The 25801-nt window shown below is 53.5% G+C and overlaps 7 protein-coding genes across 7 annotated transcripts; 3 read left to right on the top strand and 4 right to left on the bottom strand.

The window, feature by feature from the left end:
* Positions 1-184: 184 nt before the first annotated feature.
* PHSY_003262 (hypothetical protein) lies at positions 185-784 on the bottom strand (the record flags this gene model as incomplete). Its single annotated transcript, XM_012333883.1, has 1 exon — positions 185-784. The coding sequence occupies one exon, from the start codon at positions 782-784 to the stop codon at positions 185-187; it is 600 nt and encodes a 199-aa protein (XP_012189273.1).
* A 282-nt stretch (positions 785-1066) lies between these two features.
* Positions 1067-2145, top strand: PHSY_003261 (potential regulator of transcription factor; the record flags this gene model as incomplete). Its single annotated transcript, XM_012333882.1, has 2 exons — positions 1067-1114; positions 1621-2145. The coding sequence occupies 2 exons, from the start codon at positions 1067-1069 to the stop codon at positions 2143-2145; spliced, it is 573 nt and encodes a 190-aa protein (XP_012189272.1).
* Positions 2146-2842: 697 nt separating this feature from the next.
* Positions 2843-3187, top strand: PHSY_003260 (anion exchange; the record flags this gene model as incomplete). Its single annotated transcript, XM_012333881.1, has 1 exon — positions 2843-3187. The coding sequence occupies one exon, from the start codon at positions 2843-2845 to the stop codon at positions 3185-3187; it is 345 nt and encodes a 114-aa protein (XP_012189271.1).
* Positions 3188-3480: 293 nt separating this feature from the next.
* On the bottom strand, positions 3481-3999 carry PHSY_003259 (endo-rhamnogalacturonase; the record flags this gene model as incomplete). The annotated part of the gene is made up of 1 exon (XM_012333880.1): positions 3481-3999. The coding sequence occupies one exon, from the start codon at positions 3997-3999 to the stop codon at positions 3481-3483; it is 519 nt and encodes a 172-aa protein (XP_012189270.1).
* Positions 4000-4749: 750 nt separating this feature from the next.
* Positions 4750-17376, bottom strand: PHSY_003258 (nonribosomal peptide synthase; the record flags this gene model as incomplete). The annotated part of the gene is made up of 3 exons (XM_012333879.1): positions 4750-12716; positions 12889-17036; positions 17138-17376. 3 exons carry the CDS (start codon positions 17374-17376, stop codon positions 4750-4752), a joined length of 12354 nt encoding a protein of 4117 aa, XP_012189269.1.
* A 1411-nt stretch (positions 17377-18787) lies between these two features.
* Positions 18788-23449, top strand: PHSY_003257 (ABC transporter; the record flags this gene model as incomplete). Its single annotated transcript, XM_012333878.1, has 1 exon — positions 18788-23449. The coding sequence occupies one exon, from the start codon at positions 18788-18790 to the stop codon at positions 23447-23449; it is 4662 nt and encodes a 1553-aa protein (XP_012189268.1).
* A 504-nt stretch (positions 23450-23953) lies between these two features.
* Positions 23954-25695, bottom strand: PHSY_003256 (hydroxymethylglutaryl-CoA synthase; the record flags this gene model as incomplete). Its single annotated transcript, XM_012333877.1, has 3 exons — positions 23954-24782; positions 24877-25250; positions 25624-25695. 3 exons carry the CDS (start codon positions 25693-25695, stop codon positions 23954-23956), a joined length of 1275 nt encoding a protein of 424 aa, XP_012189267.1.
* Positions 25696-25801: the final 106 nt, after the last annotated feature.

Below are 25801 nucleotides of genomic sequence, written 5' to 3'. Positions count from 1 at the left end.
CGGGCGCCTCCAAAGAGGCGATGTGAGCTACGAATCCATCGCCATCCTCGTTACAGGTGTCTCGAGGGAACAAGTACCTGTGCTCATCACGGGCGGGGAAGAGACTGTGAGCGAACGGGATCAAGTCGCTTGACGCGCTCGCGTTTGTGCATGCAAGTTGCATTGGTGGATCTGATTATACATTTTACTCCGCTTGTTCGGCATCGTCAACATAAGGGTCGTTGGGGTACGAATAGATGCCTTGGATGCCATCGTGGAAGAGGACAGGTAGGTCCACAGCCGACTCGGGCTCTACCCTCATGGTCGCCTCGATCTCCAGGGGCATCTTTTGCTGTTCTTGAAAGCATTCTGTGCGGATGGCAACAATGCGAACCAGGTTATCGTCGTGCGACTTTTCATCCAACATGACGAAAGAAAGACAAGCAAAAGGCGAGTCGTCTGGAGTCAAGTTGAGCATCACGTAGTCCCGAGCCAATTGAAGCGGTGTCCATCTCGCAAAGTTGCCAGGGATGACGGTGAGACGAATGGGATCGTCGTCTGGAGAAGCTTCGGATGCATCCTCAGCTCGTTGGCAAATGCGTGCTATCACCTTGTCTGAGAAAGGAGTCGTTGCGGTGATGAACAGCGCCACATTGGTAACCGGAAAGCGATCGCTGCGAGATGGGAGCATCGTTGCGCCAGTGCAGATCAGATCGACGTAGAAAGGAAGGCGAACCTCAGATATTCCGCGGATACGTCGATATCTTGTTTCCGATTTTGTGTGAGTAGAAGCGCATTTACGCATTCGCTCCTCGTTCTTGCCTACCACCACCTTATCGACTCGAGCGAGCACATTAGCCACAATCCTGCTCATTCTCCAATCGCATGACCATGCAACATGCAAGTCTTGACCACCAACGCGCTCGTCAGCACGGCCTCTTTTCTTGCCATCGTTCTGCTTGCGGCAACCAAGTTCGAGTACCGCTCGGCGCCACGCTCTTCCACGACGAAAGGCAGTGTCGGGAGAAGAATAACGAATTTACAGTACCACGGGTCTACGTCCGTCGCTATCCCGGCACTTGTTGCGATGGCTGTCGCCTGGGCCCACTGCACCTCGCTGGCTATGTGCGTGTGGGTGAGCGCGCTTTGCTTGCTCCTGGTTGGCATGGCTTCCACGCAATTCACTTTCAGTGGTAGAGTTGTGCTGCAACCCTAACGAGACTCCGCGATTGCTGGCCTCCGGGTCACGGACTACAGCATCCCGGCGGACGTAGAATTAGTCAAACCACTCTTGCAGAAAATTGCCTGCATGGACACACGCATCATCACGCTGATTTGCAGTGCTCGCCAACATCACCACCCTCGCCGCCGCCGCCGCCGGAGTTCTTGGCGCCCGCCAAATCCTATTGGCCCGGGGGTTGAGCGAGCCTCCGGGTCGCCGGCAGGACGAGGTGCAATGGAGCTTTTGCAGAAACACGGTTTGTTCCACCGGCTGGCCTAAAACTCGCTTCAAAGCACGCTAAAAACGCAGCCGAGAGGGTTCTGCCGCAATTTTCCATAGAAGCGCGCACCTACTGAAGATGCGCTTTGCGTCGAACACGATCGACGAATTCCGACAAATTCCTTCGGCCTGCCACAAAGGGTCGGCTCATCGACGGCGTTTGCGAATCCAGTCCCCACACTAAATCCGCTTCGGTCAAGATCAGCCAGGATGGCACGCAGCTCCGACGCCGAGCCGTCGAGGGACTCGTACACCACACTCCGAGTGGAATCGTTCACGGATACGTCGACATCTCCCAGTTGACCACGGAACCACATCTCGTCGAACACAATGACCGATCCATTTGGGTCTCCAAGACCGTCTCGGGTCGAATTCAGGCATACGCTCCCTTCGACTCAACCAGTCCGGCCAAACGCAATCTGGACGATCCGGGAGAGGTCAACGGCGTCTACCTTTACTATGACACCATGGACACCCAAGGTGCCGACGACACCAATCTGTCCGACATCGCAAACCAGTTCGCGAATCAGATGGTCGACCAACAGCTCAGTTCGCTGTGCATTACCATCATCAACAGCAACTATCGCCAGGAGATGATTGGGACACTTGATCTGTATGGTAAAGATGGGAGCGTGGATGGAAACCGTTGCAATACGCCCCAATGATCCCGATGTTCCTTGCCTCCAAGAGGGATGAAAGAGCCAGCCCGGGCGAGGGGTGCACGGCTTTTGGGCGTGGCGGGCGACAAGGTGCGGTGCTCTGGGGTAGCGCGTTCCGGTGTGCAAAACTGGCTCGGGGTTCAAACGTTTGGCTGCTTTGGTGCTTGCCGACTCATTTGAAGGTTCATTCAAGTAGCACAACCGAACTGACGGAGCGAGTAAAATTTTCCTTTCATTCTTTCGGTTGCTTCTGTCGCTTGTGTCAGGTATTGCAGCCGGCAATCTAAGCGACATTTTCTTGCCTTACTTAGGGTATTGTTTTGTGAAACGAATAATGTAGTACCTTACGTACAAGACTTTATAAATGTATTCCCAGGCCAAAAGCAGAGGTTAGGTCTCGGCTAGTCATTCCCGACGCAAGCTGCCTCCATTCCGACGGGCTACCATACAGTGTGCGTAGATCAGTACCTCGGTGTATCCATCTTGGTAGCCGCGTGCTTTGACCCAAACGCGCAATGACTCGTCTAGGTGCAAACGATTCGAACCTCACCCACCGTGAAAGTCGGTTTCTATTGCTGTCTCTGCCTTTCAACCATTACCGCCACCTCTCTTGCCTTTCGTTCAAAAATTTCGGTGCGGCAACAAGCGAAGAAGCAACTGTCACCGTCGTTGCTCGCGTGACATTTCTCTCCACAGTGCCGCTATGTTTGATGTCGCTGAAGAGGGCGTCGACAACTATGTGTTGTGGACCTCGGAAGAAGAATTCAAATATGGACTCATGCAAGCAGTCACAGACGCCTTATCGACCCCCTCAACGAAACTCAGCCTGGTGCCGTGTGCCAAGAGAGGTCCATATTGGGAGCCCTCGGAGCCCGAAAGCAACCGCGGCATCGTCGTTTATGGCGTCCTCCTGATCTCGCCAGCCCTCGACACTGGATGTGCGGATTTCGATTTCATCGTAGAGACCATTGCACCAACAGCTTCGTCGTGCGAGATTCCTCAGCGACTCGAGTCGCATGGGCTGTGGTGGACACCTGTACCTCAATAGTGCTTTCTCTTACGTGCAAGCACACGGTGCCAGGAAGCAAAGTTTGGCAGATCGACCAGAACCGATGCATGTCTGGTTCACAGCGGTCGAGCTCGACAAAGATCCATGCTACGAACAAGGAGGCTAGTTCCTTCGCTCAGTCTGCAGGCGTGATCTGGTTACAAAAGGGCGCTTGACGTCAAAACATGGTTGCGAGGAGCAGGGACTAGAGCGCGTGATTCCGCGAAACAAACACTCGCTCCAAGGTAGGATCCAAGATGAAGACATGAGCATGCGTTGTTCAAACGAGCCGTTCAGGCCAACGTCGTCGCTGCGACGACAGGCAGGAGCAACTGTAAGCCGAGCAGTACCGCCATCGCCAGGGAAAAGAATTGATCGAAGGCTGTCATCTTGACCACGTTTGCTGCGTTCACAGAACCTCGTCCGTCGCCTTGACCGGTTTGAGAGGTGTTCGTGACGGCGCCTTGGATCGTGTCGTTTCTTCCAGTATCGCAAGTCCATTGCTTGCCTGCCTGGGAAGGCAGCAGCGGCTCGACGCAGCTCTTCCAGTTTGTCGGACGTCCATCATACTGCTCTGAGACCTGGCAGTAGACGATGCAGCCTTCGTACTTCCGTGCTGACGATGCCCCTGCTGCACTGCCATCGTACTGGCTGCCATTGAGAACCGGACCGACGCAGCACGACTGAATCGTGGAGCTACCAGAAGAAGAAGGAGCAAATCCGACGAAGCCGCAAAATGGACGTCCTGCGGGTATCTGAAAAGAGGTAGAGGTTGGAAGCGTTGTTCCGTTGCACGCTGTGGACGTGTTCATGCAGTGAGCTGTTGATGGCGAGTTGCAGGTGGTGGGGGTTAGCTACGAGGTGGGGAGAGGAGTCGAAACCATGGTCGTTTACATCTATGCTTGTTCAATTGCGTCTGAACTTGGCAGAACAAACGTCGCCAGTTGCAGAGCGGAACATCGAAGAGAGACACTGAGCAGACAACGAAGAGTCAGGAGGGGTGTCGTATCATATGACGCAGTGCCTTGGCGGTGGTCCCACGCTAAATAAAAATTCTTGGCGTGGTTCCATGCATGGAAGTCATGCCGTTAACGGTCACGGCGATCCGTCGCTCGATTACCGTCCGACATGTCCAAAACTGTCCTCAATTCTCTATCGTAGGGAGCCGCTTTTTTGACGTGTCGTTGCCCGCCTCGAATTACTGTACCCCACACTACATCGGTCTTGTTCACGCCCCGCACTCGACGCGCTCGGCAAGGCCAACTGCCTCTGGGCCCATTCTCCGGGTTCCTGATCGACTGTGATTGATACATACCCTCCATGCATCATCTCGGTCCATGGTTTCTTTCTTCCTCACCACGCTGATTTGGGACTGGGCTGAAGGCCGAAATGAATCTCGAGGCTTCATACCTGTCATGAAACTCGGTGCTGAAAGTCCAGGTCTCATCACATCGTCCTCGTCGTGTTATGGCCGACTCACCTTTGGCTCACGCGACACTAGAGCTGCACGAGGAGAACGAAACTCTTTTTACTAAATGATGCAGTTGCGGGCTAGAATCTGCTTATGAACATGTCTCTGATGCTTTCGAGAGCAGCTTTGCAAGTGCTGCATTGGTCTCCTTTGCATGATCGGCGTCGAACAGCGTTGCGTGCTGACCACTGACCTTGTCATTGAGGAAGAATTCTTGCGAAATCGCTTGGTCCCAGCCGTTGAAAGGACTCGTCTCTATCTCTTGAATCTGACGGGGACGCTGTTCCCAGCCATCCTGCAGCGCCGCCTTGACCAGGCAGATTTTGAAGGAATCTTCTGCCATTGCTGGCCAGTAATGCTTGCAGTGCTTTTCAGCCTTGTCCCGCTGAATAGCCAGCAGTCTTTCCCGCTCGTCTCGAGGTTCAGAGTTGAAGCTGTGCGCGAGCGGCTCGAGGCTGGGTGGCCACAAGAAGGTGTCAAGCATGACGACGGCTCGCAACCGGACAGGTAAACCGTGAGGTAAGCCAGCCAGCCTCAACACTTGCTCCGAGCTTGTCCGCCAGAGATATGCCATCTCGAAAGCCACCGTACCACCAAAGCTCCAACCTCCCAAGGTCAGATCGAGACCTCGACCATATTTAAGCATGAACCTCAGGGCTCCAATGAGGTAGGCCAATGCCAAGCTTCTCATGTCAGGGTACTGACTCGTGCGTGCGCCAATGTTGGGGTCCATGATGCTGCAGATATTGTAGGTACCGATCAATTCTTCGTTCTCTGCCAGCGTTGAGTACGCTTGTACGAAGCCAGAGTAGTCATGAACCATGAAGAGCCAGCGATCTTCCGTGCGGAGAGAGACGGGTATGTAGAACTCGGACGAGGGCACGTCGAACCCGGTCTCCTCCAGTGACGATTCCAGCGACGATGACAAGGCGCCAATTGAACTGGAACTAGATGGCACCCAGCACATGCTACCATTGACGCTTCCAGCCCTGCTGGCCGAATCAGGTTCAGAACTGTTGAGCATGGTTTCTCCGGAGTTCTCTTCGTGTGTGCGCTTCGAGTACCACAGTTCTTGACGATCAATAGCGGTTGCAAGCTGGGAGACGTCACTGAACTGCATCAACGTCTTGACGCTTACATCGAGGCCTCGTGTTCTCAGGTTCTTGGAGAGCCGCATGAGCGTCAGTGAGTCGGCACCGAGTCTAGCGAAATGCACATTGGCACCAATGTGTTCCGCTTTAAGCTGCAAGACCTTCGCTAGCTCAGAGCAGATGACTTCTTCGGTGTCGTTTATTGGTCTTGAGGTGTCGTGTTCTAATGTCGAAGTCGCTCGCAGCGCCACCCGCTCCAAATTCTCGGTGTTCATGAGCTCGAGCAGCTCGGTTCTCGTCGGTAGTTTGTGCAGGGGAATGAAGAAAGAGGGAAGCATCGGTGGCGGGAATCTTGCCAGACATGCCTCTTGGCAATCCAGGACAATCTTTAGAATGTCTGGATCTTTGATAAGACAGCCAGACGAGCAATCCTGCTCCTGCGCTGCAATAGCAACAGCAGCGACCAAGACCGTGCTGGCTCCCGAGTTTGCCGCGAAGACCAATGACTTGGCGACACCTGAACAAGAATCAATCACTTTCTCGATCCTCATGCCGTCGATTCTCTGCTCGTTGAGAACAATTCGAGGTATCTTTAGGCCAAGATACTCGATCCTCCCATCCGCACGCCGCCTGCCCAACTGACCTGTTGGGTGGATGTGATGCCCTGGCTGCCATGGATTGCTGACCGCATGGGTCGTCTTGGAAACGGTCGACTCCTTCGAGCATGCGGGTTCATGACCGTTTGAGATCGGGACAGACACAAATATCTGGCCTGCAACACCCAATGGGCAGAGTTGTCCCTCTGCGTCGAGAACAAGCTCCTGCGAGCTGTGAGGCGTCGAGGCAGCAATGGTCTCCAAACTGGCGCGCTCCTCCGAGTCCGCCAAGCAAGTCCGTCCAATGCGAACATTCTTACGATCCTCAGCAACCTGCTGCATCCATTCGAGACACGTGAGTACGTGGCGAAGCAAGACGGTTGCATCGGCAGAAGCTATGGCGTCCTCGTCATGAATGCACACCAAGCCAATGCGTCCGTTTTTTATGGATGCTTCGATGATACAAGGGATCTGCACATCGTACAGCCTCCTTGCCCTCTTGGCGTCGGAACTTTCGGTTGCAACCCGTTCCAAACAATTCGATCCCGAAAACTGTTCTTCTTCTTGATCGACAAATGCGAGCAGCACTGAGAACAGTCTGGCCAGAGTAGGAAAGGGCGAGGCACGGATGATGGTTCCTATATCCACGTAGTGAGAGCCGATTAGCTTGCTGAACTGCATGGTCGTGTGCTGCAGGAAGTCATGCAGCGACCTGCTAGGGTCCACATGACTTCGCAAAGGCACAGTCACCATGCAGGGCCCGACGATGTTTTCTATGCCCGGAAATTCAAGCATTCTGCCCGAAGCGACCAGTCCAAATAAGACATCGGTGTTGGCCTCGTCATGTTGCGACAGTACGATCGCCAACGCGGCCTGAAGCAGTACAGCAGGAGACGCCTGCAGTCTCGTTGCGAGATCGGTCAAGTTCAGGTCACTGGAAATGGTCTGCGATGATACCTTTTCACCCAGCGCTGATCCCATCTTGAACGTTTGCAAAGGAGCAGGGTAAAGACAAGGCCGAGCGCCGCGTAGATAATTGGCCCAAGCTTGAATAGCTTCTTGTTTGCGCTGAGGCAACAGGTAGTGCCGGGTAAAGTCCAAGTAGCTTGGCTGAAGCACTGACGTCTCTGCCGTGATATCTGAGTTGAGAGGCTCTTGCAAGAAACGAGAAAGTTCGGCGTCTAAGTCTTTCTCGATGATCGCCATGCTCCACCCATCGTAGCAAAGATGCGAAAGTCGCAAGGTGAAAGTCACCTGGGTCTCGACACAGATCGGTCGGTACCACTGATCGGCTGGCAATTGCAGCAACAAGACAGCATAAGCTTCTGCTTCGTCCCCATATGAAGTCTCTTTGTCCTCCAAGACAAATTGCGACGCTTGACCTTTGTGTCGTAGGACTTGAAGAAAGCCGATCTTTGCATCGGAGCATGGCACAAATAACACTCGCAGGATAGGATGGATTGCTAGCACCCTGCTCCAGGCTGTGCGCATTGCCATGTGGACGTCGACGCCTTGCTTGAAAACAACTTTGTACTCGAAAGACGAGCGATAGGCTTCTGCGTCTCGTTCCACGGCCGCGTAAAGGTTACGCTGTTGAAGCGAGGCAGGGGACACGTCCTCAACATCCTCCAACGCGATACCCGCCTGTGCTATGTCCAGCTCGTATTGGGACCAAGACGGGGCTGTCATGACTGGTGCCTCCAAAGAGGGAGCCTGATGGCCTTGGTGACCTACGGCGTTGTATGAGGTCGTGGATTTTGAACTCGAGGTCACAGTCGCAAACGAGGCAATAGTTGGATATGCAACCAGGAGTGAGACGGATGTGTGTAGCCCAGCTTCCCTCAACAGCGCGTTGAGCCGGATCAGCCCAAGGGAGTCAATACCGTATGAGCTGTATGTCGCCTCGACATAGATTCCTGCGGCCGGTCGGCACAACAGTTGTGCCCAGACTTTCCTGACGAGCTCTTCTATTGGAGTTGCAGTGAGGCGTTGTGTGCGTCCTTGACGTTCAGCGGAAGCCAGAGCTTCTACCACATTACTGTCAACGATGAGTTCAAGCGCCCGACGGTCAAGCTTGTTGCTTGCATTCCTTGGTAGAGAAGTCACCGGAACCCAAAGGCTGGGACACATGTAGCTGGGCAGTCTCGTTGCCACTTTCGTCCGCAACACGTCCATAGCCGGTAGGAGGGAAAGTAATGTTGCGCTTCCGACAACTCGTCCAGCTTCGCTAGCAGGCGCGGTCTGGTTGCCAGCTGGGTCTCTTTCGAAAGCAACAAAAGCCACCAGCCTTTGCTGCTCATGAATCGTGAGGACGTGTACGGTAGCCTCGCGAAGCTGGTCTTCCTTCCCGGCTTCGAGAATGACGCTGACTACAGATTCTGTCTCGATTCTCTGGCCGTGAAGCTTTACTTGGAAGTCTCGACGACCGAGACATTCAAAGCTTCCGTCACCGTGGAGCCGACCCAAGTCGCCCGTTCGATAAAGTCGCTTGCCAGAGACAAAGGGGCTCGGGACAAAGGCATCTTTGGAACCGCTTCGTAGGTAAGAAGCGACCTGGGTACCTGTTACCACGATCTCTCCGATGGCCCCGATGGGAAGCATCCGAAGTTCTTCATCCACAATGTGCAACCTAGTGTCTCCAAAAGATTTACCAATGGCAATGAACGGAGGCGATGTTCCTGGGACAAAGGAATGCGTTGTCACACCGACAGACGTTTCACTTGGTCCATAAGCATTCTGGGTCGTCGCTCCCGATTCGATCCAGCGCTTCCGCACGCTGGGCGTCACCTGTTCTCCAGTGATGAGGATCGATCGGAGCTTCGGCACGTTCTCTGGTGTCACCAGCATTGAGACAGTAGGGGTGAGATGTGTGTCGCTGACATCCATGGAATCCATGAGTCCTTCCAAGTCGGACATCAATGCGTCTTTTGAGGCAACGACCAACGTGGCGCCATGCACCAGGAGCGTCACAAAGATGTCTTGAAAGAACGCGTCAAAGGTTTGACTGGCATAAGCGAGGTTGCGCGAGGTCCACTTGAGCAAGAAAGCGTCTCTACCGCCCTCCAGGAAAGCCACAATGTTCGAGTGCGAAACTTGCACCGCCTTTGGGCGGCCGCTGGTCCCAGATGTGAGCCCGATGTAGCACGGTGAGCTCGGAGAGGCACGCGACACCATCGTTTTAACTCGATCACTCTCGAGAAGCCTTTTGCGACTGTTGCGATCGAGGTGTTCGGCTTTCTTGTCAAACATCAATTCCTTCAGCTGAATGGGTTCTGTCACCAGATCAGATATCCAACGCGCAGCATTGTCATCAATGATCGCAAACTTCGCCTGGAGAAGCTCATTGATGCTGTACTCTAAAAGGTCGCGGGGCGCTTCTAGAGAAAGATTGGAGAATGCTGCGCCAGTCAGAGTGACAGAAAAGATCGCAAAGTAAAGCTCCAGTCCCTTGTGCAAGAGCAAGGGTACGATCTGTCCTGGACCAACTCCTCTCTGGACCAGCGCTTCAGCACCTCTGAAAGATTTGCAGAAGAGTTCGCCATACGTGACATAGTCGTGCATCTCGTTGACGAGGGCAGTCTTGCACCACAGCGAGGAAGCCTGATTGAGCAGCATAGGAGGCAGCGCCGCAAAGGGAGTGTCCAGAGGCGTTTGAGGGGCGAACGAGGAGATGGTAGCGACCTCATCCTTTTGCAATAGCATTCTAGGTGCAAACTTTGATGTGGGAAGCCGGATGATAAGCTCCATAGCCGCTACGATGTGCTTGAGCAGCCAAAAAACGTCACGGTCGAGCAGGATTGCAGTGTCGTATTTGGCGGTGAGGCTGAGGGTTGACCCATTCAGGAACACCTCGAGAGTCAAAGAGTAAGGCTGCTCTGGTATAGCGAGCGATGTCTCCTCGCGCTCTCTAACCAGAACGTCATCTGGATCAGCCGTGCCTTCTTCCAAATTCACAAACGTCAGAAGGACATCAAAGATCTCCCTGGCATCCTTGTGCTGGCTCGAATTGATGATCTTTCGAAGCCCAAGGTGCTCGAAGGGAAGAGACTCGATGTGCTGCTGACGAACGTGTTTTACCAGCGAAGCAAGCGATTCGGTTTTCGCCAGGCTCACGGGTACGCGCAGTGGCACGGTTGCCAAGCAAGGACCCGATACTCTTGCAATACCGGCGAATGGAGCTGCCCGTCCAGAAGTAACAACACCCAGAAGAACATCTTCTGCATCGCATTTTGAAGCGATGGCAAGGCCAACAGCGGACCTGACAATGTCCGAGAGCGTGACACCATGACGTTTTGTGAAGCTCGTTGAGCTTGTAGTGTTCCACTGGATGCGCTCGCTTGAGAAGCTCTTGATGCCATCAGGTTGTTGGAAACCTGTTCCTTTGCCTGGATAGGGTGACAACGAGCTTGTCAAGAGGTAGCTACTCCAGTACTCGGTCGATCTGCTCTTGAGGGTCTCGTCAAGATTGAGAGCCGTGAAGCTGCTAAATGGGAGGAATCCCTGCCGCTTTTCGAAGATGTCCAGTCCCTTGCTGAGGGTCGAGAAACAGCTTTTCAGTTGCTCCTCAACAAGTGTCCAGCTCCAAGCATCGAAGAGAGAATGGTGGATACGTAGCGAAAGTGCTCTCTTTGTCGTGTCGAAAGATATGGAAAGCTCACCCGTACTCGGGAGGGTGCATGCTCTTGCTAATGCAGTTTCCGCGTCGAGCACCACCTGGAAGACTCTCCCGTGAAGGTACATCATCCTTGTGCGCAGAATAGCGTGAGTGTCCAAAACATGTTTCAACACCTCGGTGATCTGATGAGCCTGCAACTGGAGGTTCCAGCTCCAGGTGTAGCGAAAGCAATCAAAGTAGAGATCCATCAATTGCTCACCCACGACCCATAGACCAGTCTGCATTGGCGTGGCCGGCAATATGTCTTGTACGTTAGCCTGCTCGACCCCCATCTGCTTCTTTGCAGCCTCGAAAAGCTGTGAAAGCTGCGTCCTGTCGCCTATGATGGAGAATTGCGTATATCCTGTGGCAATCTGTTCGAGGTCATACAAGGAATGCAAGACTGGCTTGTGGCCTTTGTGGCCTTTCAAGAAGGTGCAGAGCATGTCAAAAGTATCGTGCGCCGCGAGGTCGGCAAAAGTGCATTTGCAACCGCTCGAGCTCAGCTCGCTCACCATCTTGATCATAGTGATGCTGTCGCCTCCGAGCTGTGCAATGGAAGCATCTTGGTCAAAGCTACGCTTCAGTCCGAGTAGCTTGACCCAGAGTCTCCGGACATTTTGTTGGACAGCGTCATCGGACGAGTCAACAACAAAAGCCAGCCTTCTTGAGGGTCTGAGAAGCTGAGCAAGGTTCTGCAAAGTACCCTTACGGTAGCAATCTCTGGCCAGAGCTCGAAGGGATCGAGTGTCGATCTTACCAGACGAAGTCTTTGGAATCCGAGTGAGCGCAAGCACCCAGGCGGGGACCGATGCAGCTTTCAACCTGCTCCGACAAGTTTCGAGTGCCGCCGTGGCAATCTGAAGCGCTTGCGAGTCCAGACGAAGAAGCTCCACACCGCAGGCGTTGGATCCACTTGCGTCGTTGCTTGGTCCTCCTTCGTTGACACTGTTTGAGAGTGCCATGAAGGCGATCAGTTTGACGTTGCTGTTATCGCGATCGAGCTCGTGAACCACATCGAAGAGGTCGACACATACAAAACTGATCGAGTCGCTGCTTGAGCTTATGGCTGATACAACTGCACTAGCATCAACTCTTTGCCCGCGAACCTTGAGTTCCGAGTCCTTGCGTCCCAAGCAGCAGATTGTTCCATCGCCGTTGAGAAAGGCGAGATCGCCCGTTCGATACAGACGTTTGCCCTTCCCAAGCTTTGGCGCGGAAACAGAGTGGAGGTAGCTTCCAACTTGTGGACCCATGATACAAAGTTCGCCAACCTGACCATTGCTCACAGGTTTGTCTTGATCGAGATCCATGATATGGATCGTATTGTACCCGAAGGCCCGACCGATGGTGATGTAGGGTTTGGGTTCCATAGTGACTGGGTGCATTGCGGCGATGACCGTACACTCGGTCGGACCATAGCAGTTGAAGAGTCGCAGTTGATCGGCCCATCTCCTTGCAAGCGGTGCAGTGAGGGCTTCACCACCCAAGATGAGGTCGGTCAGGAACGGTACGCTCGGGGGATGCAGCATGGAAGCAACTGTTGGTGTCAGTTGAGCGAAATTGGCTCGCAACATGGTTGCTGTCGCGTCCAGACGTGTAAGAGTACGATTCTCGTCAGCCATGCAGAGGCATGCACCGCTCCATAGGCAGACAAAGACTCTACGATTTTGAGTTTTGATGGCGAACAAATGTGACGTGTCATCAGTGAAGAGATCTTTACGAGAACAATCAGAACCCTTGGCAGACTTACTCGAGTATACTAGCATCAAATGTCCACGAAGATGACAGCAGCCACCTATGTGTGGGACGGCTTTGCAGTGCTGCGCTTGCGCCTTGTGCCATGTGCGCCAAGTTTGACTGCGTGATCGCAACTCCTTTTGGCGTACCAGTTGTTCCTGACGTGAACGCGTAGTAAAAGGCGCCATCAGGATCGCTCCGTCCGTCTTGATTTTCGGTCCGTCTTTCAAAAGGTTCCGCGCGCTCGCACAACTGTCGGAAGTCGAGAAACACGGGTGCTAGCTTCGGAAAAGCGTTTGCAACCTCTTCGCAGTGTTTCCGCGTGCTACACAGACATGCCAACGGCTTTGCTTGCATGGCCACGCTCTGCAGCATCTGTTTTGGCCATCTTGAGAAATCAACAAAGGCAAAAGGGATGCCCAGCTTACCAAAGGCCAGCATAGCAGCAATCACCTCTGGCTGTCTGCCGATTCTCGAGTCGATGAATATAGGAGGTGGATGGTTGACGCCTTCTGACTGTTCTGCCTTTGCAAGGTGGTATGTCTGAAGCGCCTCGTAGAAACCTTCCACCATCATGTGCAGCTCCAAGTAGGTCACAAAACGCGAAGACTCGAATTGGAGCGCGATCTTGGAGGGAGTGGCTTCCGCCTGGTATTCGAGTCGATGATGGACCATCAGCTGAGACGGCAATGGCAGGTGTTCACCAGCGTATTCACCAGCGTCAGAAGACTGTCTGTAAGTTTCCGAGTTCAAGTCGGTCGATACGAGCTCGTTAAACTCTGTGGCAGTTTCCGTACACAACTTTGACAGCAATCGCTTCCACGCTTCCATGAGAGCCGTTGCATCTTGCTGCGTCACACGCTGAGCATCGTAGCGACAACGAAGGTTCAAAGTGCTTGTTCCCAGCTCGCCTGAGGATGGTGATGCTTCAACGACCAACGCATAGCCTGTCAAGTTGTGCAGGCCAACGTTCTGCTGTCGGAATAGAACGTCTTGATCGTCACCAGGAAACGACTGCAGGCTGAACAGGACAGACGAGAGGCCCGAAGCTTGCCCGCGCTCGGTGTCGCCGGAATATGCAGAAAGTTGCTGACTTTGAGTCAAGAATGGTGCATGACGCTCGCCATCGAAGAGAAGCTGGGATACTCGCACAGCAAGTTTGAGAAGATCTCCCTTGTAGTCGTCCATAGCCTCCAAATGAACCAGAGCAGTCGAAAGTGTGGGTCCGACAATGTCGTCGATACCTTCCAAGTCGAGCCTGCGTCCCGAACACAAGGTCCCGTAAATTGCTCTGTCTTCATGTGCTACCTCTGATAATGCAGAAGCAAAACAAGCCTGAAGGAGCGCAGAAGAACCGATGGGCAAGGAATTCGCTTCTCGAGTGATCATGGCCGCACAATTGCGCTCAAGTTTGGCGAGTGAAAGCTGTATTGAGGTGTCGACGACATGATCAGGTCTTGCAGCTTTCCGCGCGTATTCTGGAAGGAGATGTGGCTCATATCGAGGATAGGTCATGCGTTGACATCTTGAGACAATCCTTTCGAAAAATCGCTTCGCTTGCCCTTTTGCCTCTTGGTCTTCGACGAAATTAGTGAAAGCCCGATACCGATGCGGTTGTGACCAGCTATCGTTGACGTCGGAACTAACAGCGCCGGTGGCTGCCACTACAAACCTTCGGAGATCGCGAAGAAGAATGGAAAGAGAGAATCCATCGTAAACGGCGTGGCTGAGGTGAAGCTCGACCGTCTGAGCACGTCCTTGCTTGTCTTTCTTGGTGGAAATCCTAGCGCAAGGCTGGTAAAGAATTGCCGCGCTGGTATCTTCCCGCCTTTCCAACAGACTAAGATATGCGCTTGCCTGCAAGGTTACCTGAGCCAGTGGATACTGATCGTCAGCGTCGTAAGGAACGAATAGTGTCCTGAGCACAGAGTGACGATTGACAAGTCTGCCGAATGCTTCGTGGTAAGCAAGCACGTCAGGAGTGTAGTCGGTGCAACTGACATCCAGTTCGAACACAAGGTGGTCGAATGCCCCGGTCGGATCAAGGTCATCTCGTAGCTGGGAAGCGATGATATCGAGTTGAATCGGACTGCAGGTCTGAACAAATTCGATGTCATCGGGCTGGATACCTTGCCCTTGCAAATGCTGCAGTACTTCCGGAGACAGGCTCAGAGGGGTAATACTGGCAGACTCTGCTGCGTCGTCCGCAACGCTGCTCCTTGATATAGATTGTATCGTTTCGGCCAGGTCTTTGAGAGAGGTGTCAGAGCTGATGATCTGAGACCTGGCTTTCCTCGCTCTGCTGCCAAATTCTTGACAGAGTATCGCACCGACTCGAATGCGTCCAAGTGAGTCGACGCCGAATGAGGACAACGGCTCTTGCGAGCGAGAAAGAACTTCGGCCATCCTGTCGTCCACATCCGTGCCCTCGTCCTCACACAGCCACTTAAGAACGCCCGCTTGCAGAAGAGCACTCGCCGCGCGATTAAGGAGAACTCGTGTTTCGTCTCTCTGCTCCTTGCTCTGCTGTTGCCCGGCAACCTTCTGTTGAGCTTGCATAGGCATCGCGCATCGAGATAGCGCTTTGGGTGCGAGCGTGGAGAACATGGTCTCCAAGCGTCTGAAGTCGGCTTTACCGGTCTGAGCGAGCGGCATTGTACTGAGAGGAATCAAATACTGGGGTACCATGTAGCTCGGCAACGTCTTGACCAACTCTGACCAGATTTGACCCAGTACTTCTTGTGCTAATCCAATGATGGATGTCGAGGTGTGCTGCGTTCTTGAGTCATGCTTTGAGGTTTGAAGCACTGTGAGATCGACCGCAGATCGGTCGAGCGAGAGAAAAGTGACGAGGCTCTTCTTGCCATCATCTTCGTCCTTGTAGGTGGAGATCAATGTGTGTGCAGCAGTCACAAGTGGGTGAAGAGAAACTTTCGAGTTGATCTCCTCGAGTTCGAGTCTAAGTCCGTTGTGTTTGACGTAAGAGGCGACCGAGTTGTTCGCATAGCGACAATGGAACTCCACAGCACCATCTTCGACACGAATCATGCGTACCAAATCTCCGGTACGATACCATTTGCTTCCCGAAATTGCATCGAATCGGAAGGCGTTTGATGTGAGCTCATCCTGGCCGAGGTATCGATTCATGACTTGCGGACCAGCCACCCAAAGCTCGCCAAGCTCGCCCACAGAAACCGGCTGTTCGATCTCTGGGTCGATTACTGCATACATACAAGTGGGAAGAGGTGGGCCGAGATCCTTCGCGCTTGTAGCAGCCGTTTGGAGGAATCCGGTATCTCGATGGATCGAGGAGGCGTCGAGAGGGCGTAGAGAGGTGAAGAATGTTTCACTTGGACCGTAACCTCCCCACAGCTCCGTCTGGCTGTGGCCTTGCTCTCTCGCCTTCACCCACCGCTCCACCAAGGCGGTCGGAATGGCTTCGCCGCTGCAAGCCAGAAATGCCAGGGACCCGACGTCACGCGGATTGACAAGCGCAGCCACGGTGGGAGTGAGACAGGCGTGAGTGCATCCAGTAGCCCGAAGAAACAGCGTGAGATCTTGGAGCATCAAGTGGTAGGGAGCTGTTACTAAAGCGCATGGAGTTTCCTGAGACGAGATCGAAGAAGGGCCGAAGCAGTAGAATAGCTCGAGAAGGGAGACGTCGAAATGGATAGGGGAGAATTGGAGCATCTTGTTGGATCGATGCTCAACACGAGGAAGCAGCCTGGTCAAGGACTGAATCCCAGCCGATAGGGCAAGTCGAGACATGACAATACCCTTTGATGTGCCCGTGCTTCCCGAGGTGAAGATGACGTACGCAGGGGCCTCGGGGTGGATTGGCGCAATGTTGAGATGGTGCTCAGCCTCAAGACGAGGTTGTCCGCTAGCTTGAATCGCATCGTCAAGGAGATCCTCCAAGACGAGGATGCGTAGAGACAGCGAGATCTGGCTGGGCTGAGTTGCCGAGTATGCTTTGAAGCTGTCGCGGTCCATCAGGGTTAGCAAAGGTCGAACACCAAGGGCAGTGTTGGTGCTGTTGTCGTTGGTCTTGTTAGTGGTGAGGGCGATTTGCGAGAGAATAGAAACTTGCCTCGCAACAGGGATAGTCTGAGGGTCGAGAGGCGCAAACGCGAGTCCGAGCTTGAGAGTGGCCATCATGGCAACGTAGGCTGCTGGATGCTTGGACGAGATTATGGGCACCACTTGATGACGAGTTCCGTCGAAAAGGTCCTGGCCTTGCATAGCCCTAGCAAAGCTGTCACAAGCAGTATCGATCTGGCCAAAAGAGAGAATGACCCTGTTACAGTAGGGCCAACAATGCGGTGCAGAGGCAAAAGACGTCAGCTGAGATGCACCGCACATAACTTCGGAACGTCGCAATTAGCGACTCTGACGTACGACGGGTGAAGAGCGCCACTGTCAAGATCAGCGGTGTAATGCTCGATGGCAACGTGGTTGGCAAAGCGGAGGGCATGGGCACGAAGCGTACAGACGATATCGTCGACTTCGTAGGCTGCACCGGTGCCGGTAAGGGCTCCGGGCGAAAAAGATGCACCTTCGTTCTCGACAAAAAGCGCCACCCGTCCTTGTGGCAGGTCAAAGGGTTGAAGTTTGGAGAAATTCATGATGGTGGTCATTGTCGAGTACGGTCGAGGGTGTGCCTCTGTTAGGATGTTGGCGAGCAAGTGCAGGTGTGATCGTCAAAGGCAAGGGACGCAAGTAGACATGATCGGTCGACGAGTCTATAGTGGCTATATACTATCAGTGCGGGACGTGGCGCATGCTACCGAAAAAGCAGGACAGCGAGTTGTGCTTCACATGTTCGAGCTTAAGCCCTGCATCACAAAGCGCAAGTAGGCTCGACAGCTCTCCGACGAGGTCGTTGCAGGGCTTTGTCCGTGCACTGTAGATTCGAGGCCCACCTGCCGAAGAAACCCGTCCGGCGAGGCTATCGTTGTGGCGATGGAGTTACGCAAAAGCGAAAGAGCAGTCTCGGACGAATTTTGCCAGGAGATGGTGCAATCCAGTCGGAACAGGTCAGCTTAGATTGCCATCGGTCGAGCTCAACGAAGAGGCATGTCGACACACATTGGCTGTCGTCGAAGAGCTTGACTTTGATGTGAGAACAGCCTGTTGCTGGTGAAGCACGTGCAGAACCAAGCAGCAGGGATTTATCGACCTAGGCATAGTCGACAATCCCAAAGCGGGCCGCTGGAAGTTCGATTCTTCGAAGATGCAGGTTTTGGACAACTCGGCTGTCATGTCAAACAAAAGCATGAAAACCCAGATAAACGATCAAAGTTACTCTGCAGCTGTGAGTGATTATTTCAGGGTGTCTCTCAACCCACTTCCGACGGATGCAAGTGACGAGAAAGATAAGCCGACGGTGGGAACCTTCCAGGGAAGCGGCGGGCGGCACATGGCAGGCCAAGTGCACAGCCTAAAGCGTACAACAATCTTTGCGCAATCACAACAGCAAATGATATTGCAAGACCCTTGCCAAGACTTTGCCCGCAGGAAGCGTGAGTACATCGGAAGAGCTCGCGCCGAAATCAATTTTAAACCATGGCTCGGTTTCGAATTTAAAATGATTTGGATCTTGTAGTATCTAAGAAGCGATTGACCGTCTCACGAGATACTCTGAGCTTATTCGTGGGGTGGAATTGGGCCTGGCTCAGTATCAGCTTCGTTTCCGCTGGTTCGCTGTCAAACATGGCGAATACGAGTCAAAAAGTTGTTCGCTTGGCAACCTGATTGGGCCTGTAGTGGCTGCTGCTCTTGTCCACCGGACCAGTGGGGCACCGCGTTGCTCTTCTCTCGTTTACTATCTTCTTCAACGCGCAGATGATCGCCTACTACTCTCCCTCTTATAGCGTAATACGATCAAACAATCTTCATGTCCATCATAATCCCGACCTCATCTCGTCCACCAGGGCTTTGCTTGAGTTCAAAATATAGCTGTCAAGACCTTTGGGACAGGCCTCAATCGACTTGACCGTTTGCCTCGCATTCACTGTTGCTGTCGCTGCTGCAGAAAAGTCGTCAAGCATGCGCCTCTGCGATCAGGATGGAAACATCCTGCCCGCGGCCCCCGCTTCACTCTGTCGCAGCGCCGATTTCACCTTTGCGTTCCAACTTGTTTTCCTCCAGCTTCTGCCCGCACTGCTCTACATCGCTCTGGGGTCTTTCGACGTCGTTTTCGCCTGGAGCAGGAAGCCTAGGTACCTCTCAACCGCAGCAGGCTCAAACAAGAACATCTGCGCTCGAAGCACGCTGCTCAGGCTTGCAGCGCCGTGTCTCCTTGCCATCGTCGAACTTGTGCGCCTCATCGTCTTTTTGACGACAGACTCTGTCCAGAACGCGCTCGAGCCGGTGCACAGCTTAGTCGTTCCGGCCCTCGCTGCAAAACTTATTGCTTCAATCCTTCTCACTTCGCGCGCACACGTCCTGTGGCGCCGTCAATCACGTCCCAGTACCACGAACGTGGTTTTCTTGACCGTCTGCCTCATCTTCGATGCAGTTTGGGTTCGGAGTCTAGCGACATCTGGGTTTGTCTCAACAGCAGCTTTCGTCGTGTCGGTCATCGGCGTCGTCGTCTTGCTTGCTTGCCTGGCGGTGGAGTGCCTGTCAAAACGAGAGCTGCTCATCGACACTTGGACGCAAGGTCGGATTGACTCGACAAAAGACAAAGACGGCTTCGCCCACCAACACATTCAGCTGTCCGACGTCAAGCCGTCCCGAGCCCTCACTGCCAACGTCCTTTCGCGTGCTGCTCATTTCTGGCTCCTACCCACCATCTGGCGTGGCCACAACACGGAGTTGACCTTGGACCACTTGGAGCAGCCCGACGATCCAGCCCAAGTGCAAAATGACATCGGAGACTTCCAACGCAGATGGCAGCATGTCTGCGACAAAAGCGTTGGCGGTCCGGGATCCAATGCTCTAGCTTGGACGATCCTCTACACGTTTCGAGCAACATTTCTTCGACCTGTACTGCCCAAGCTGCTATTCATTGCTGTATCATTTGCGCAGCCTTTTTTGATCGAACGCACAACATCTTACCTTCGTAGCACGACCCAGCCGCAGATAGCCGAACCAGGTTACCACGGCTGGGGGCTTGTTGCGGCCTATGCCTTGGTATACTCTCTAACAGCCCTGCTTACAGCTCACTACCAGTCGATTGTCGACGATTCGGCGTGTAGGGTCCGTCGAACACTCGTTTCGATCATCTATCAGAAATTCTTGCGACTCAATCACGATGCTGCACATTCGACGGGTGCCGGAGGTGCAACTACGCTCATCAGCGCCGACATGGAACGCGTATGCAACGGCCTCGTATTGATCCACGAATTCTGGGCATCTCTGCTTCAGATCGGCATCGCTCTTTGGCTAGCATACGATCAAATCTCGTATGCTTTCCTCGTTCCCGTTGTCATGACCGTGATCAGCATCGGGGTCACCACCTACATCAGTAATCGGATGCGTTCCATTGTCGTGCGATGGACAAAAGCCATGCAGATTCGCGTCAAGACCGTCACACACGTCATGAACAACATCACTTCGATCAAGCTCTCGTCCAGGTTCTCCACTATCACTCGTCAACTGTCTATGCTCAGAAAGGCTGAGTTGGCTGCGTTCAAAGCCGCAATGTGGGTGGCGACGCTATTGGTGGTATCGGCCAACGATTTGGAGAATTACACGACGCTGCTGACGCTGGTCGCTTACTCGGCCATCGCCCAGAGCAAGGCTGGACAACAGACACTGGATACCACCAAGCTGTTCACCGTCATTTCGGTGCTGACGCTGTTGCGTAATCCGCTGTTCCTGCTGGCGCAGTATGGGCCCATGATCCTAGCTGCGTTGGGCGCTTCAGTCGGCATTGGAGACTTCCTGCTGAAACCCGAGCTGCAACAGCGGCACAATTGCGACGCTGACGGTAATTCGGCAAACCCTACAAGCTCAATAGCTGTAGCGAAGAACCTCACCCTCCATGCTCCTGGCGGTGGTGGCAAGCAGCTCCTTTCCAACGTCGACCTTGTCATCAACCGTGGTCAATTGGCTTGCATCACCGGTGCAACAGGCACGGGTAAGACTACACTCCTTCTTGCCCTCCTCGGCGAAGTCTCTCCACTCAGCTCAGCCGATATCACTGTCCAACGCGATCCTCTACACGGAATAGCATACTGCGCACAATCGGCCTGGCTACAAGATGCGTCGATTCGTGACAACATCCTATTCCACTCGCCCTTTGACGCCATCCGCTACAAAGCAGTCCAGTGGTGTTTGGACCTCGAGCATGATCTCGCCGTCATGCCCGACGGTGACGCTACTTCTGTTGGTCCACAAGGCAGCAAACTGTCGGGAGGTCAAAGAAGTCGAGTTGCGCTGGCAAGGGCCTTGTATAGCAAGAGTCCGCTGGTGATGCTTGATGATCCTTTGGCAGCACTGGACGCCTCGACAAGCGTCAAGGTTGTTTCTCGCCTCTTTGTGCGTCGGCCCGTTGGACAGCAGGTGGAAGCGACAACGTCGGCGGCAACGTTGCTGTTGGGCGGTAGGACGGTCCTACTGGCCTGCCACAAGCTTCCTCCAGGTTTGCAGCCAGACGTGTCCATCCAGCTCAGCTTTAACAAGAAGACAAGTGAAAGCTTGTCGAAGGTCAATGTGGAATATGCCAACGAGGGTCAGAGCATCACGTTCCCCCCATTCATATCGGCAGTCGGGTATGACGAAAGCACCTCCCCTCGTCTGCTCGAGAAAGCTTCGAGCGACGATCGCATCAACGACAACACCGAGACGGTCAAAGAGGATGCATCTCATCCACGATCGCAACTTCAGCCGTGGGCAGCATTCAAGTTCTACTGTCGCACTGCCGGGTATGGACGTGTCATTATCTACCTCGGCTTTAGCATCTTCGCTGCCGTCTCTCTGGCAGCGATCAACCTCTATCTCTACTTCTGGTCCAACACCAACGATCGACATCCCAATTCCAAGCTCTGGGCGTGGATCGGAGGATACGCCGCAGTGGTGACGCTCAATTCGTTGGCCTTGACAGGACAGATCTACTACCTTTTCGTACGCGTCGCACAATCGTGTGCCGACAGGATGCACTCTTCGCTTCTTTCTTCAACTCTGGCTGCACCGCTGTCGTACTTCCTCAACACCTCAGCGGGCAGTATTGTGAACCGATTGAGTCAGGACCTGTTTGTTTCAGACAACGATATGACCAAGGCCATCTTCAACGTATCTTCCAACCTCGGCGTTGTGCTGGGAAGCGTGATGCTGCTCTCGTTGGCTTCGCCTTGGTTCCTGCTCATCCTACCCATCTTGCTACCAGCGCTCTGGCTGATCAAGAGCTTCTACTTGCGAACCTCGGGGCAGATCCGAAAGCTGGACTTGGAGTCCAAGAGTCCGCTGTACACGCTGTTTGGCGAAACGATCGACGGCATCGTGACGATTCGTGCCTTTGCAGGTCACAGGGTCTTTACCAGGTTGAACGAGGTGTTGGTGTCTCGCAGTCAAAGGGCATTCTTCTTGAATCTGTCGTTGATGCGTTGGTTAACCTTGGTATCTGGCTTGATCGTCGCGGGTATCTCGACTGCATTTTGTTCTCTCAGCGTTGGACTAGCACAGCGCAGTGCGCGAGAGGGAGGCTCAAGTCAGTCTACTGTGGGCTGGGTCGCGGTCGGATTGACACAGTTGATGATGCTGACTGCGGCAATCACAATGCTTACCAAGGCGTGGACACAACTCGAACTGTGCCTGGTCGCTATCGAGCGTCTGCAGCAGGTGGCAACGCTCGAGGCCGAGGCAGACCCCTACAAGGCCCAGTCGACAACGTCTTCAACTGCGTGCTCACTTGGAGCCAAAGTCGTCGCCCGATCCATCTGCGTCGATCACGTTCATCCTGAAACGGGCCTCGCCACCAAGGTTCTACGTAATCTTTCCTTCACCTTGCTTCCCGGTGAAAAAGTTGCCGTGGTCGGTCGAACTGCCAGTGGCAAATCGTCGCTCATCTCGGCGCTGTTGCGGTTCACACCTCTTTCCGCAGGCAATATATGCCTTGATGGAGACGATGCAAGCCAATTCGGCTTGGCTGGATGGAGGCAGCGCGTACTGGTGCTACCTCAACAGGCAGTGGTGGTCCCCAGCTGTACGTTGCGTCAGAACTTGTGTTTGCTTGTCGATGAGGCTCGAACGCAACCCGCAGACTCGGATCTCTGGCAAGCTCTCAAACGCGTCTCGTTGGACGACCTGGCCCTCAAGCTCGGCGGCTTGGAGATACCTCTCGACCAAGCACAGAATGGCGAGACTCAACTCAGCAACGGTCAAAAACAACTGCTTGCCCTCGCCCAGCTTTTGATCGCATGCCAAGCGATTCGAGCGAGCCACGACGGCCAAAACGGCACACTGTTGATTTTGGATGAACCAACAGCTTCCCTAGACGAGGCAGGCGATGCACTGTTACGCCAACTTTTGCACGATGTCACTGCCTTTGGAGGGTTCACTACATTGATGGTTTCTCATCGCTTCGGTCCTGTTTTGTGTTGCGACAAGGTCTTGCTCTTGCGCAAACACAGCAATGCCAACGAAGAGAATGAAGAGTCGTTCGAGTTTGGACAACCAGAACAGCTATTCAGGGACAACAACTCGGCGTTTGGTGCTCTTGCTCGTGACGCCGGCGTTGTCGATTGGAAGCAACACTGTATTTGAATTCCAGCACCGCGCGTTATCCCCAAATCTTTCCCAAGATCATAGATGGGACTTGGTTCTTTTAACAAGAATATTTCCCCCGGTCTCCAGCCGCAAAGTGATGAGGCCCGCTGGCTCTTCAACTTGACTCTCCGACTTTGTGAAAAATTGTTCGCCTCAATTATCTTCGCCCTTTTTTTGTTCCCACAACTTGTTTTCTTTTCGCCAGCAATTTTATGAGCTCTTCTGCCTTGCATAGCTACAACTTTACGCCTTTACCCATCAGCCCACGAATGAAGCTGGGCTGCAATTTCGATCTAAGAGGTGCGCGTGTTGAGTGATCTGTGAGAACAATAGAGGTGAATCCGAGGAGGGTAGCGATGTGGGTCGCACACGCGGAGCCCGGACAGTATGTACATGTGTTGGAAGCTCGCAGGCAACTTCTCAGACCGAAATTGCGGCCGAAAGGTGCTCTTCATTCTGACGATATACATACTTCAACGGATCGACAACTTGTATAGACCATCACTTTGTCAGGGCGATACGTTTGCGCATGTTGGTATCAAGCTTCGTCAAAAGGTCTTGCAAGCCTGCCCCGACCTCAACTCCAGAGCCTGCGGTCATCGGCTTCCGCTCCGGAAGGTTCAAATCTTCATAGTAGAGCGCCTTTTTGATGTGGCCCAATCTCCACATCTTGAGTGCTTGCAGAAGCTCGCCGAGGCTCTTGCTGGCGTGGGGAAGTGCGGCGGTGCGTTGGCGTAAGTTTTGTGAACGAAGATGTTGAAGAAAGTTTCTTTGCGGGCCAGAGAGGTGCGTCGGGTCTGAGGATGGAGGGATCGAGAGCAGCGCGTCCAAGGTGCGAATAATCATGGCTTGATCACCACTAACGCCCTCGTCTCCTCCCCAACCCCAACCGTGGAAGCCCTGAGCATGGCTCATCCAAACGGCTTTGGGAACCACGCTTTCTTGCAGATTGCGGTAGAAAAACTTGAAAGCAGCTCGAATCGAGTCAACACCTTCCTTGAGCGCCTCACTGTCCTTACCCTGATCGATTTCTTCAGCAAAGAGAAGCACGGAACGATAGAAAGGCGACGCCAAATGTTCAAGTTCAACAAAGAGGCGCGCGTTCCACGTCTCTGCCAAGGTGTAAGGAGATCCAAGGCTTGCAGTCGTGCTGAATGTCAAAGCAAGCAGATCAGAACGGTAGTTGCAGTAGGTCATCGTAGTCATGGTACCCCCGCTCGTCTTTAGTCCAAGACGGCTGTTGACATAGGCGAACGAAGTCTGGAGTGTTGACGGCAGCTCTGAGGCAATGTCTTCTTGCGCAACTGCAATCACAGGTACGATCCCCCAACTGCAACAAATCGATGTTTTGAGACATGTAGGCAATGGGGACAAGGGTCAGAAACGGCAGGCACTTGCTTCGCAGAAGGCGATCATCTCCTTACCGATATAGATGAGAAAGGAAAGCGATACAGCTCGCAGCTCCCAAGAACTTCCTCTGGTTGAGGCCACGCAAGGCGTGCAGAACATCATTGGCATGCGGCAGATGCCGGTCGATGAACGTGCGATTCCGTTGAATGTCTATCTCGCCTAGACCTTCGACATCCTTCCGGCTAACTAACGACGAGGCTTCAACAGCCAGCTTTGCCAATTGGATAAGGACGGGTTCATTCAGATCAAAGTCTGGGGAGGGTGGCCAAGCTCCTCCTGAATGCTCCAACAAAGTACGCCACAGCGAGCGCAGCGACTCGGTCTTGGCTTGAATACAAGTCATGAAGGAGCAAGGCTGTAAGATCTTGTGAGGAGGTGTATCAGAAATCTTTCGACGAGGGGCAGGAAGTGACTAGGGGGCGAGTATTGATAAATGTGCTCGAAACCTTAAGAATCTTCCGAAGAGGGAGCAGACAAGAGCAACCACAAGTCATCTCAAAGCTCTTTCGAGCCTTTCCAGCATCGGCGACGCAGACTCTGTCCTCGATCTCGAACGCCACAAGGTCAGTCGTAGCAAGTTTCACACTTTGAACGACATTCCGATGGAAGCAAGCAAATCACTCAAACTGTTGGCCGCGGATTGCGAAGCTGCAAACAGGCTGCTGTCTGCTTGCTGTCCGACCCCAGGCGCTTCGACTATAAACGTTCGTGAGCGAAACTCGCGAAGTTTGAGAAGCTCAAAAGCCGGGAAAGAGAGGTACCTGCGAGTAGGAAGCGCCAGCTTCTTGCAACAGAATTTGGACGCACAAGTCGAAAGCGATGTTATCGACCATTGCGTGATTCCCACGGACGCATGATTAGTTCTCACGCAGGCAAGCATCGTTTTTCTTGCATGTACAGTACTGTGGGAACAATTTGGTAGCAGCAAGGGGGGAGCAT

This window comes from Pseudozyma hubeiensis (assembly GCF_000403515.1).
Source record: "Pseudozyma hubeiensis SY62 DNA, scaffold: PHS33, whole genome shotgun sequence".
Taxonomy (NCBI): domain Eukaryota; kingdom Fungi; phylum Basidiomycota; class Ustilaginomycetes; order Ustilaginales; family Ustilaginaceae; genus Pseudozyma; species Pseudozyma hubeiensis.
The sequence above is the reverse complement of the archived record's forward strand: the minus strand, read 5'-3'. Positions and strand labels throughout refer to the sequence as shown.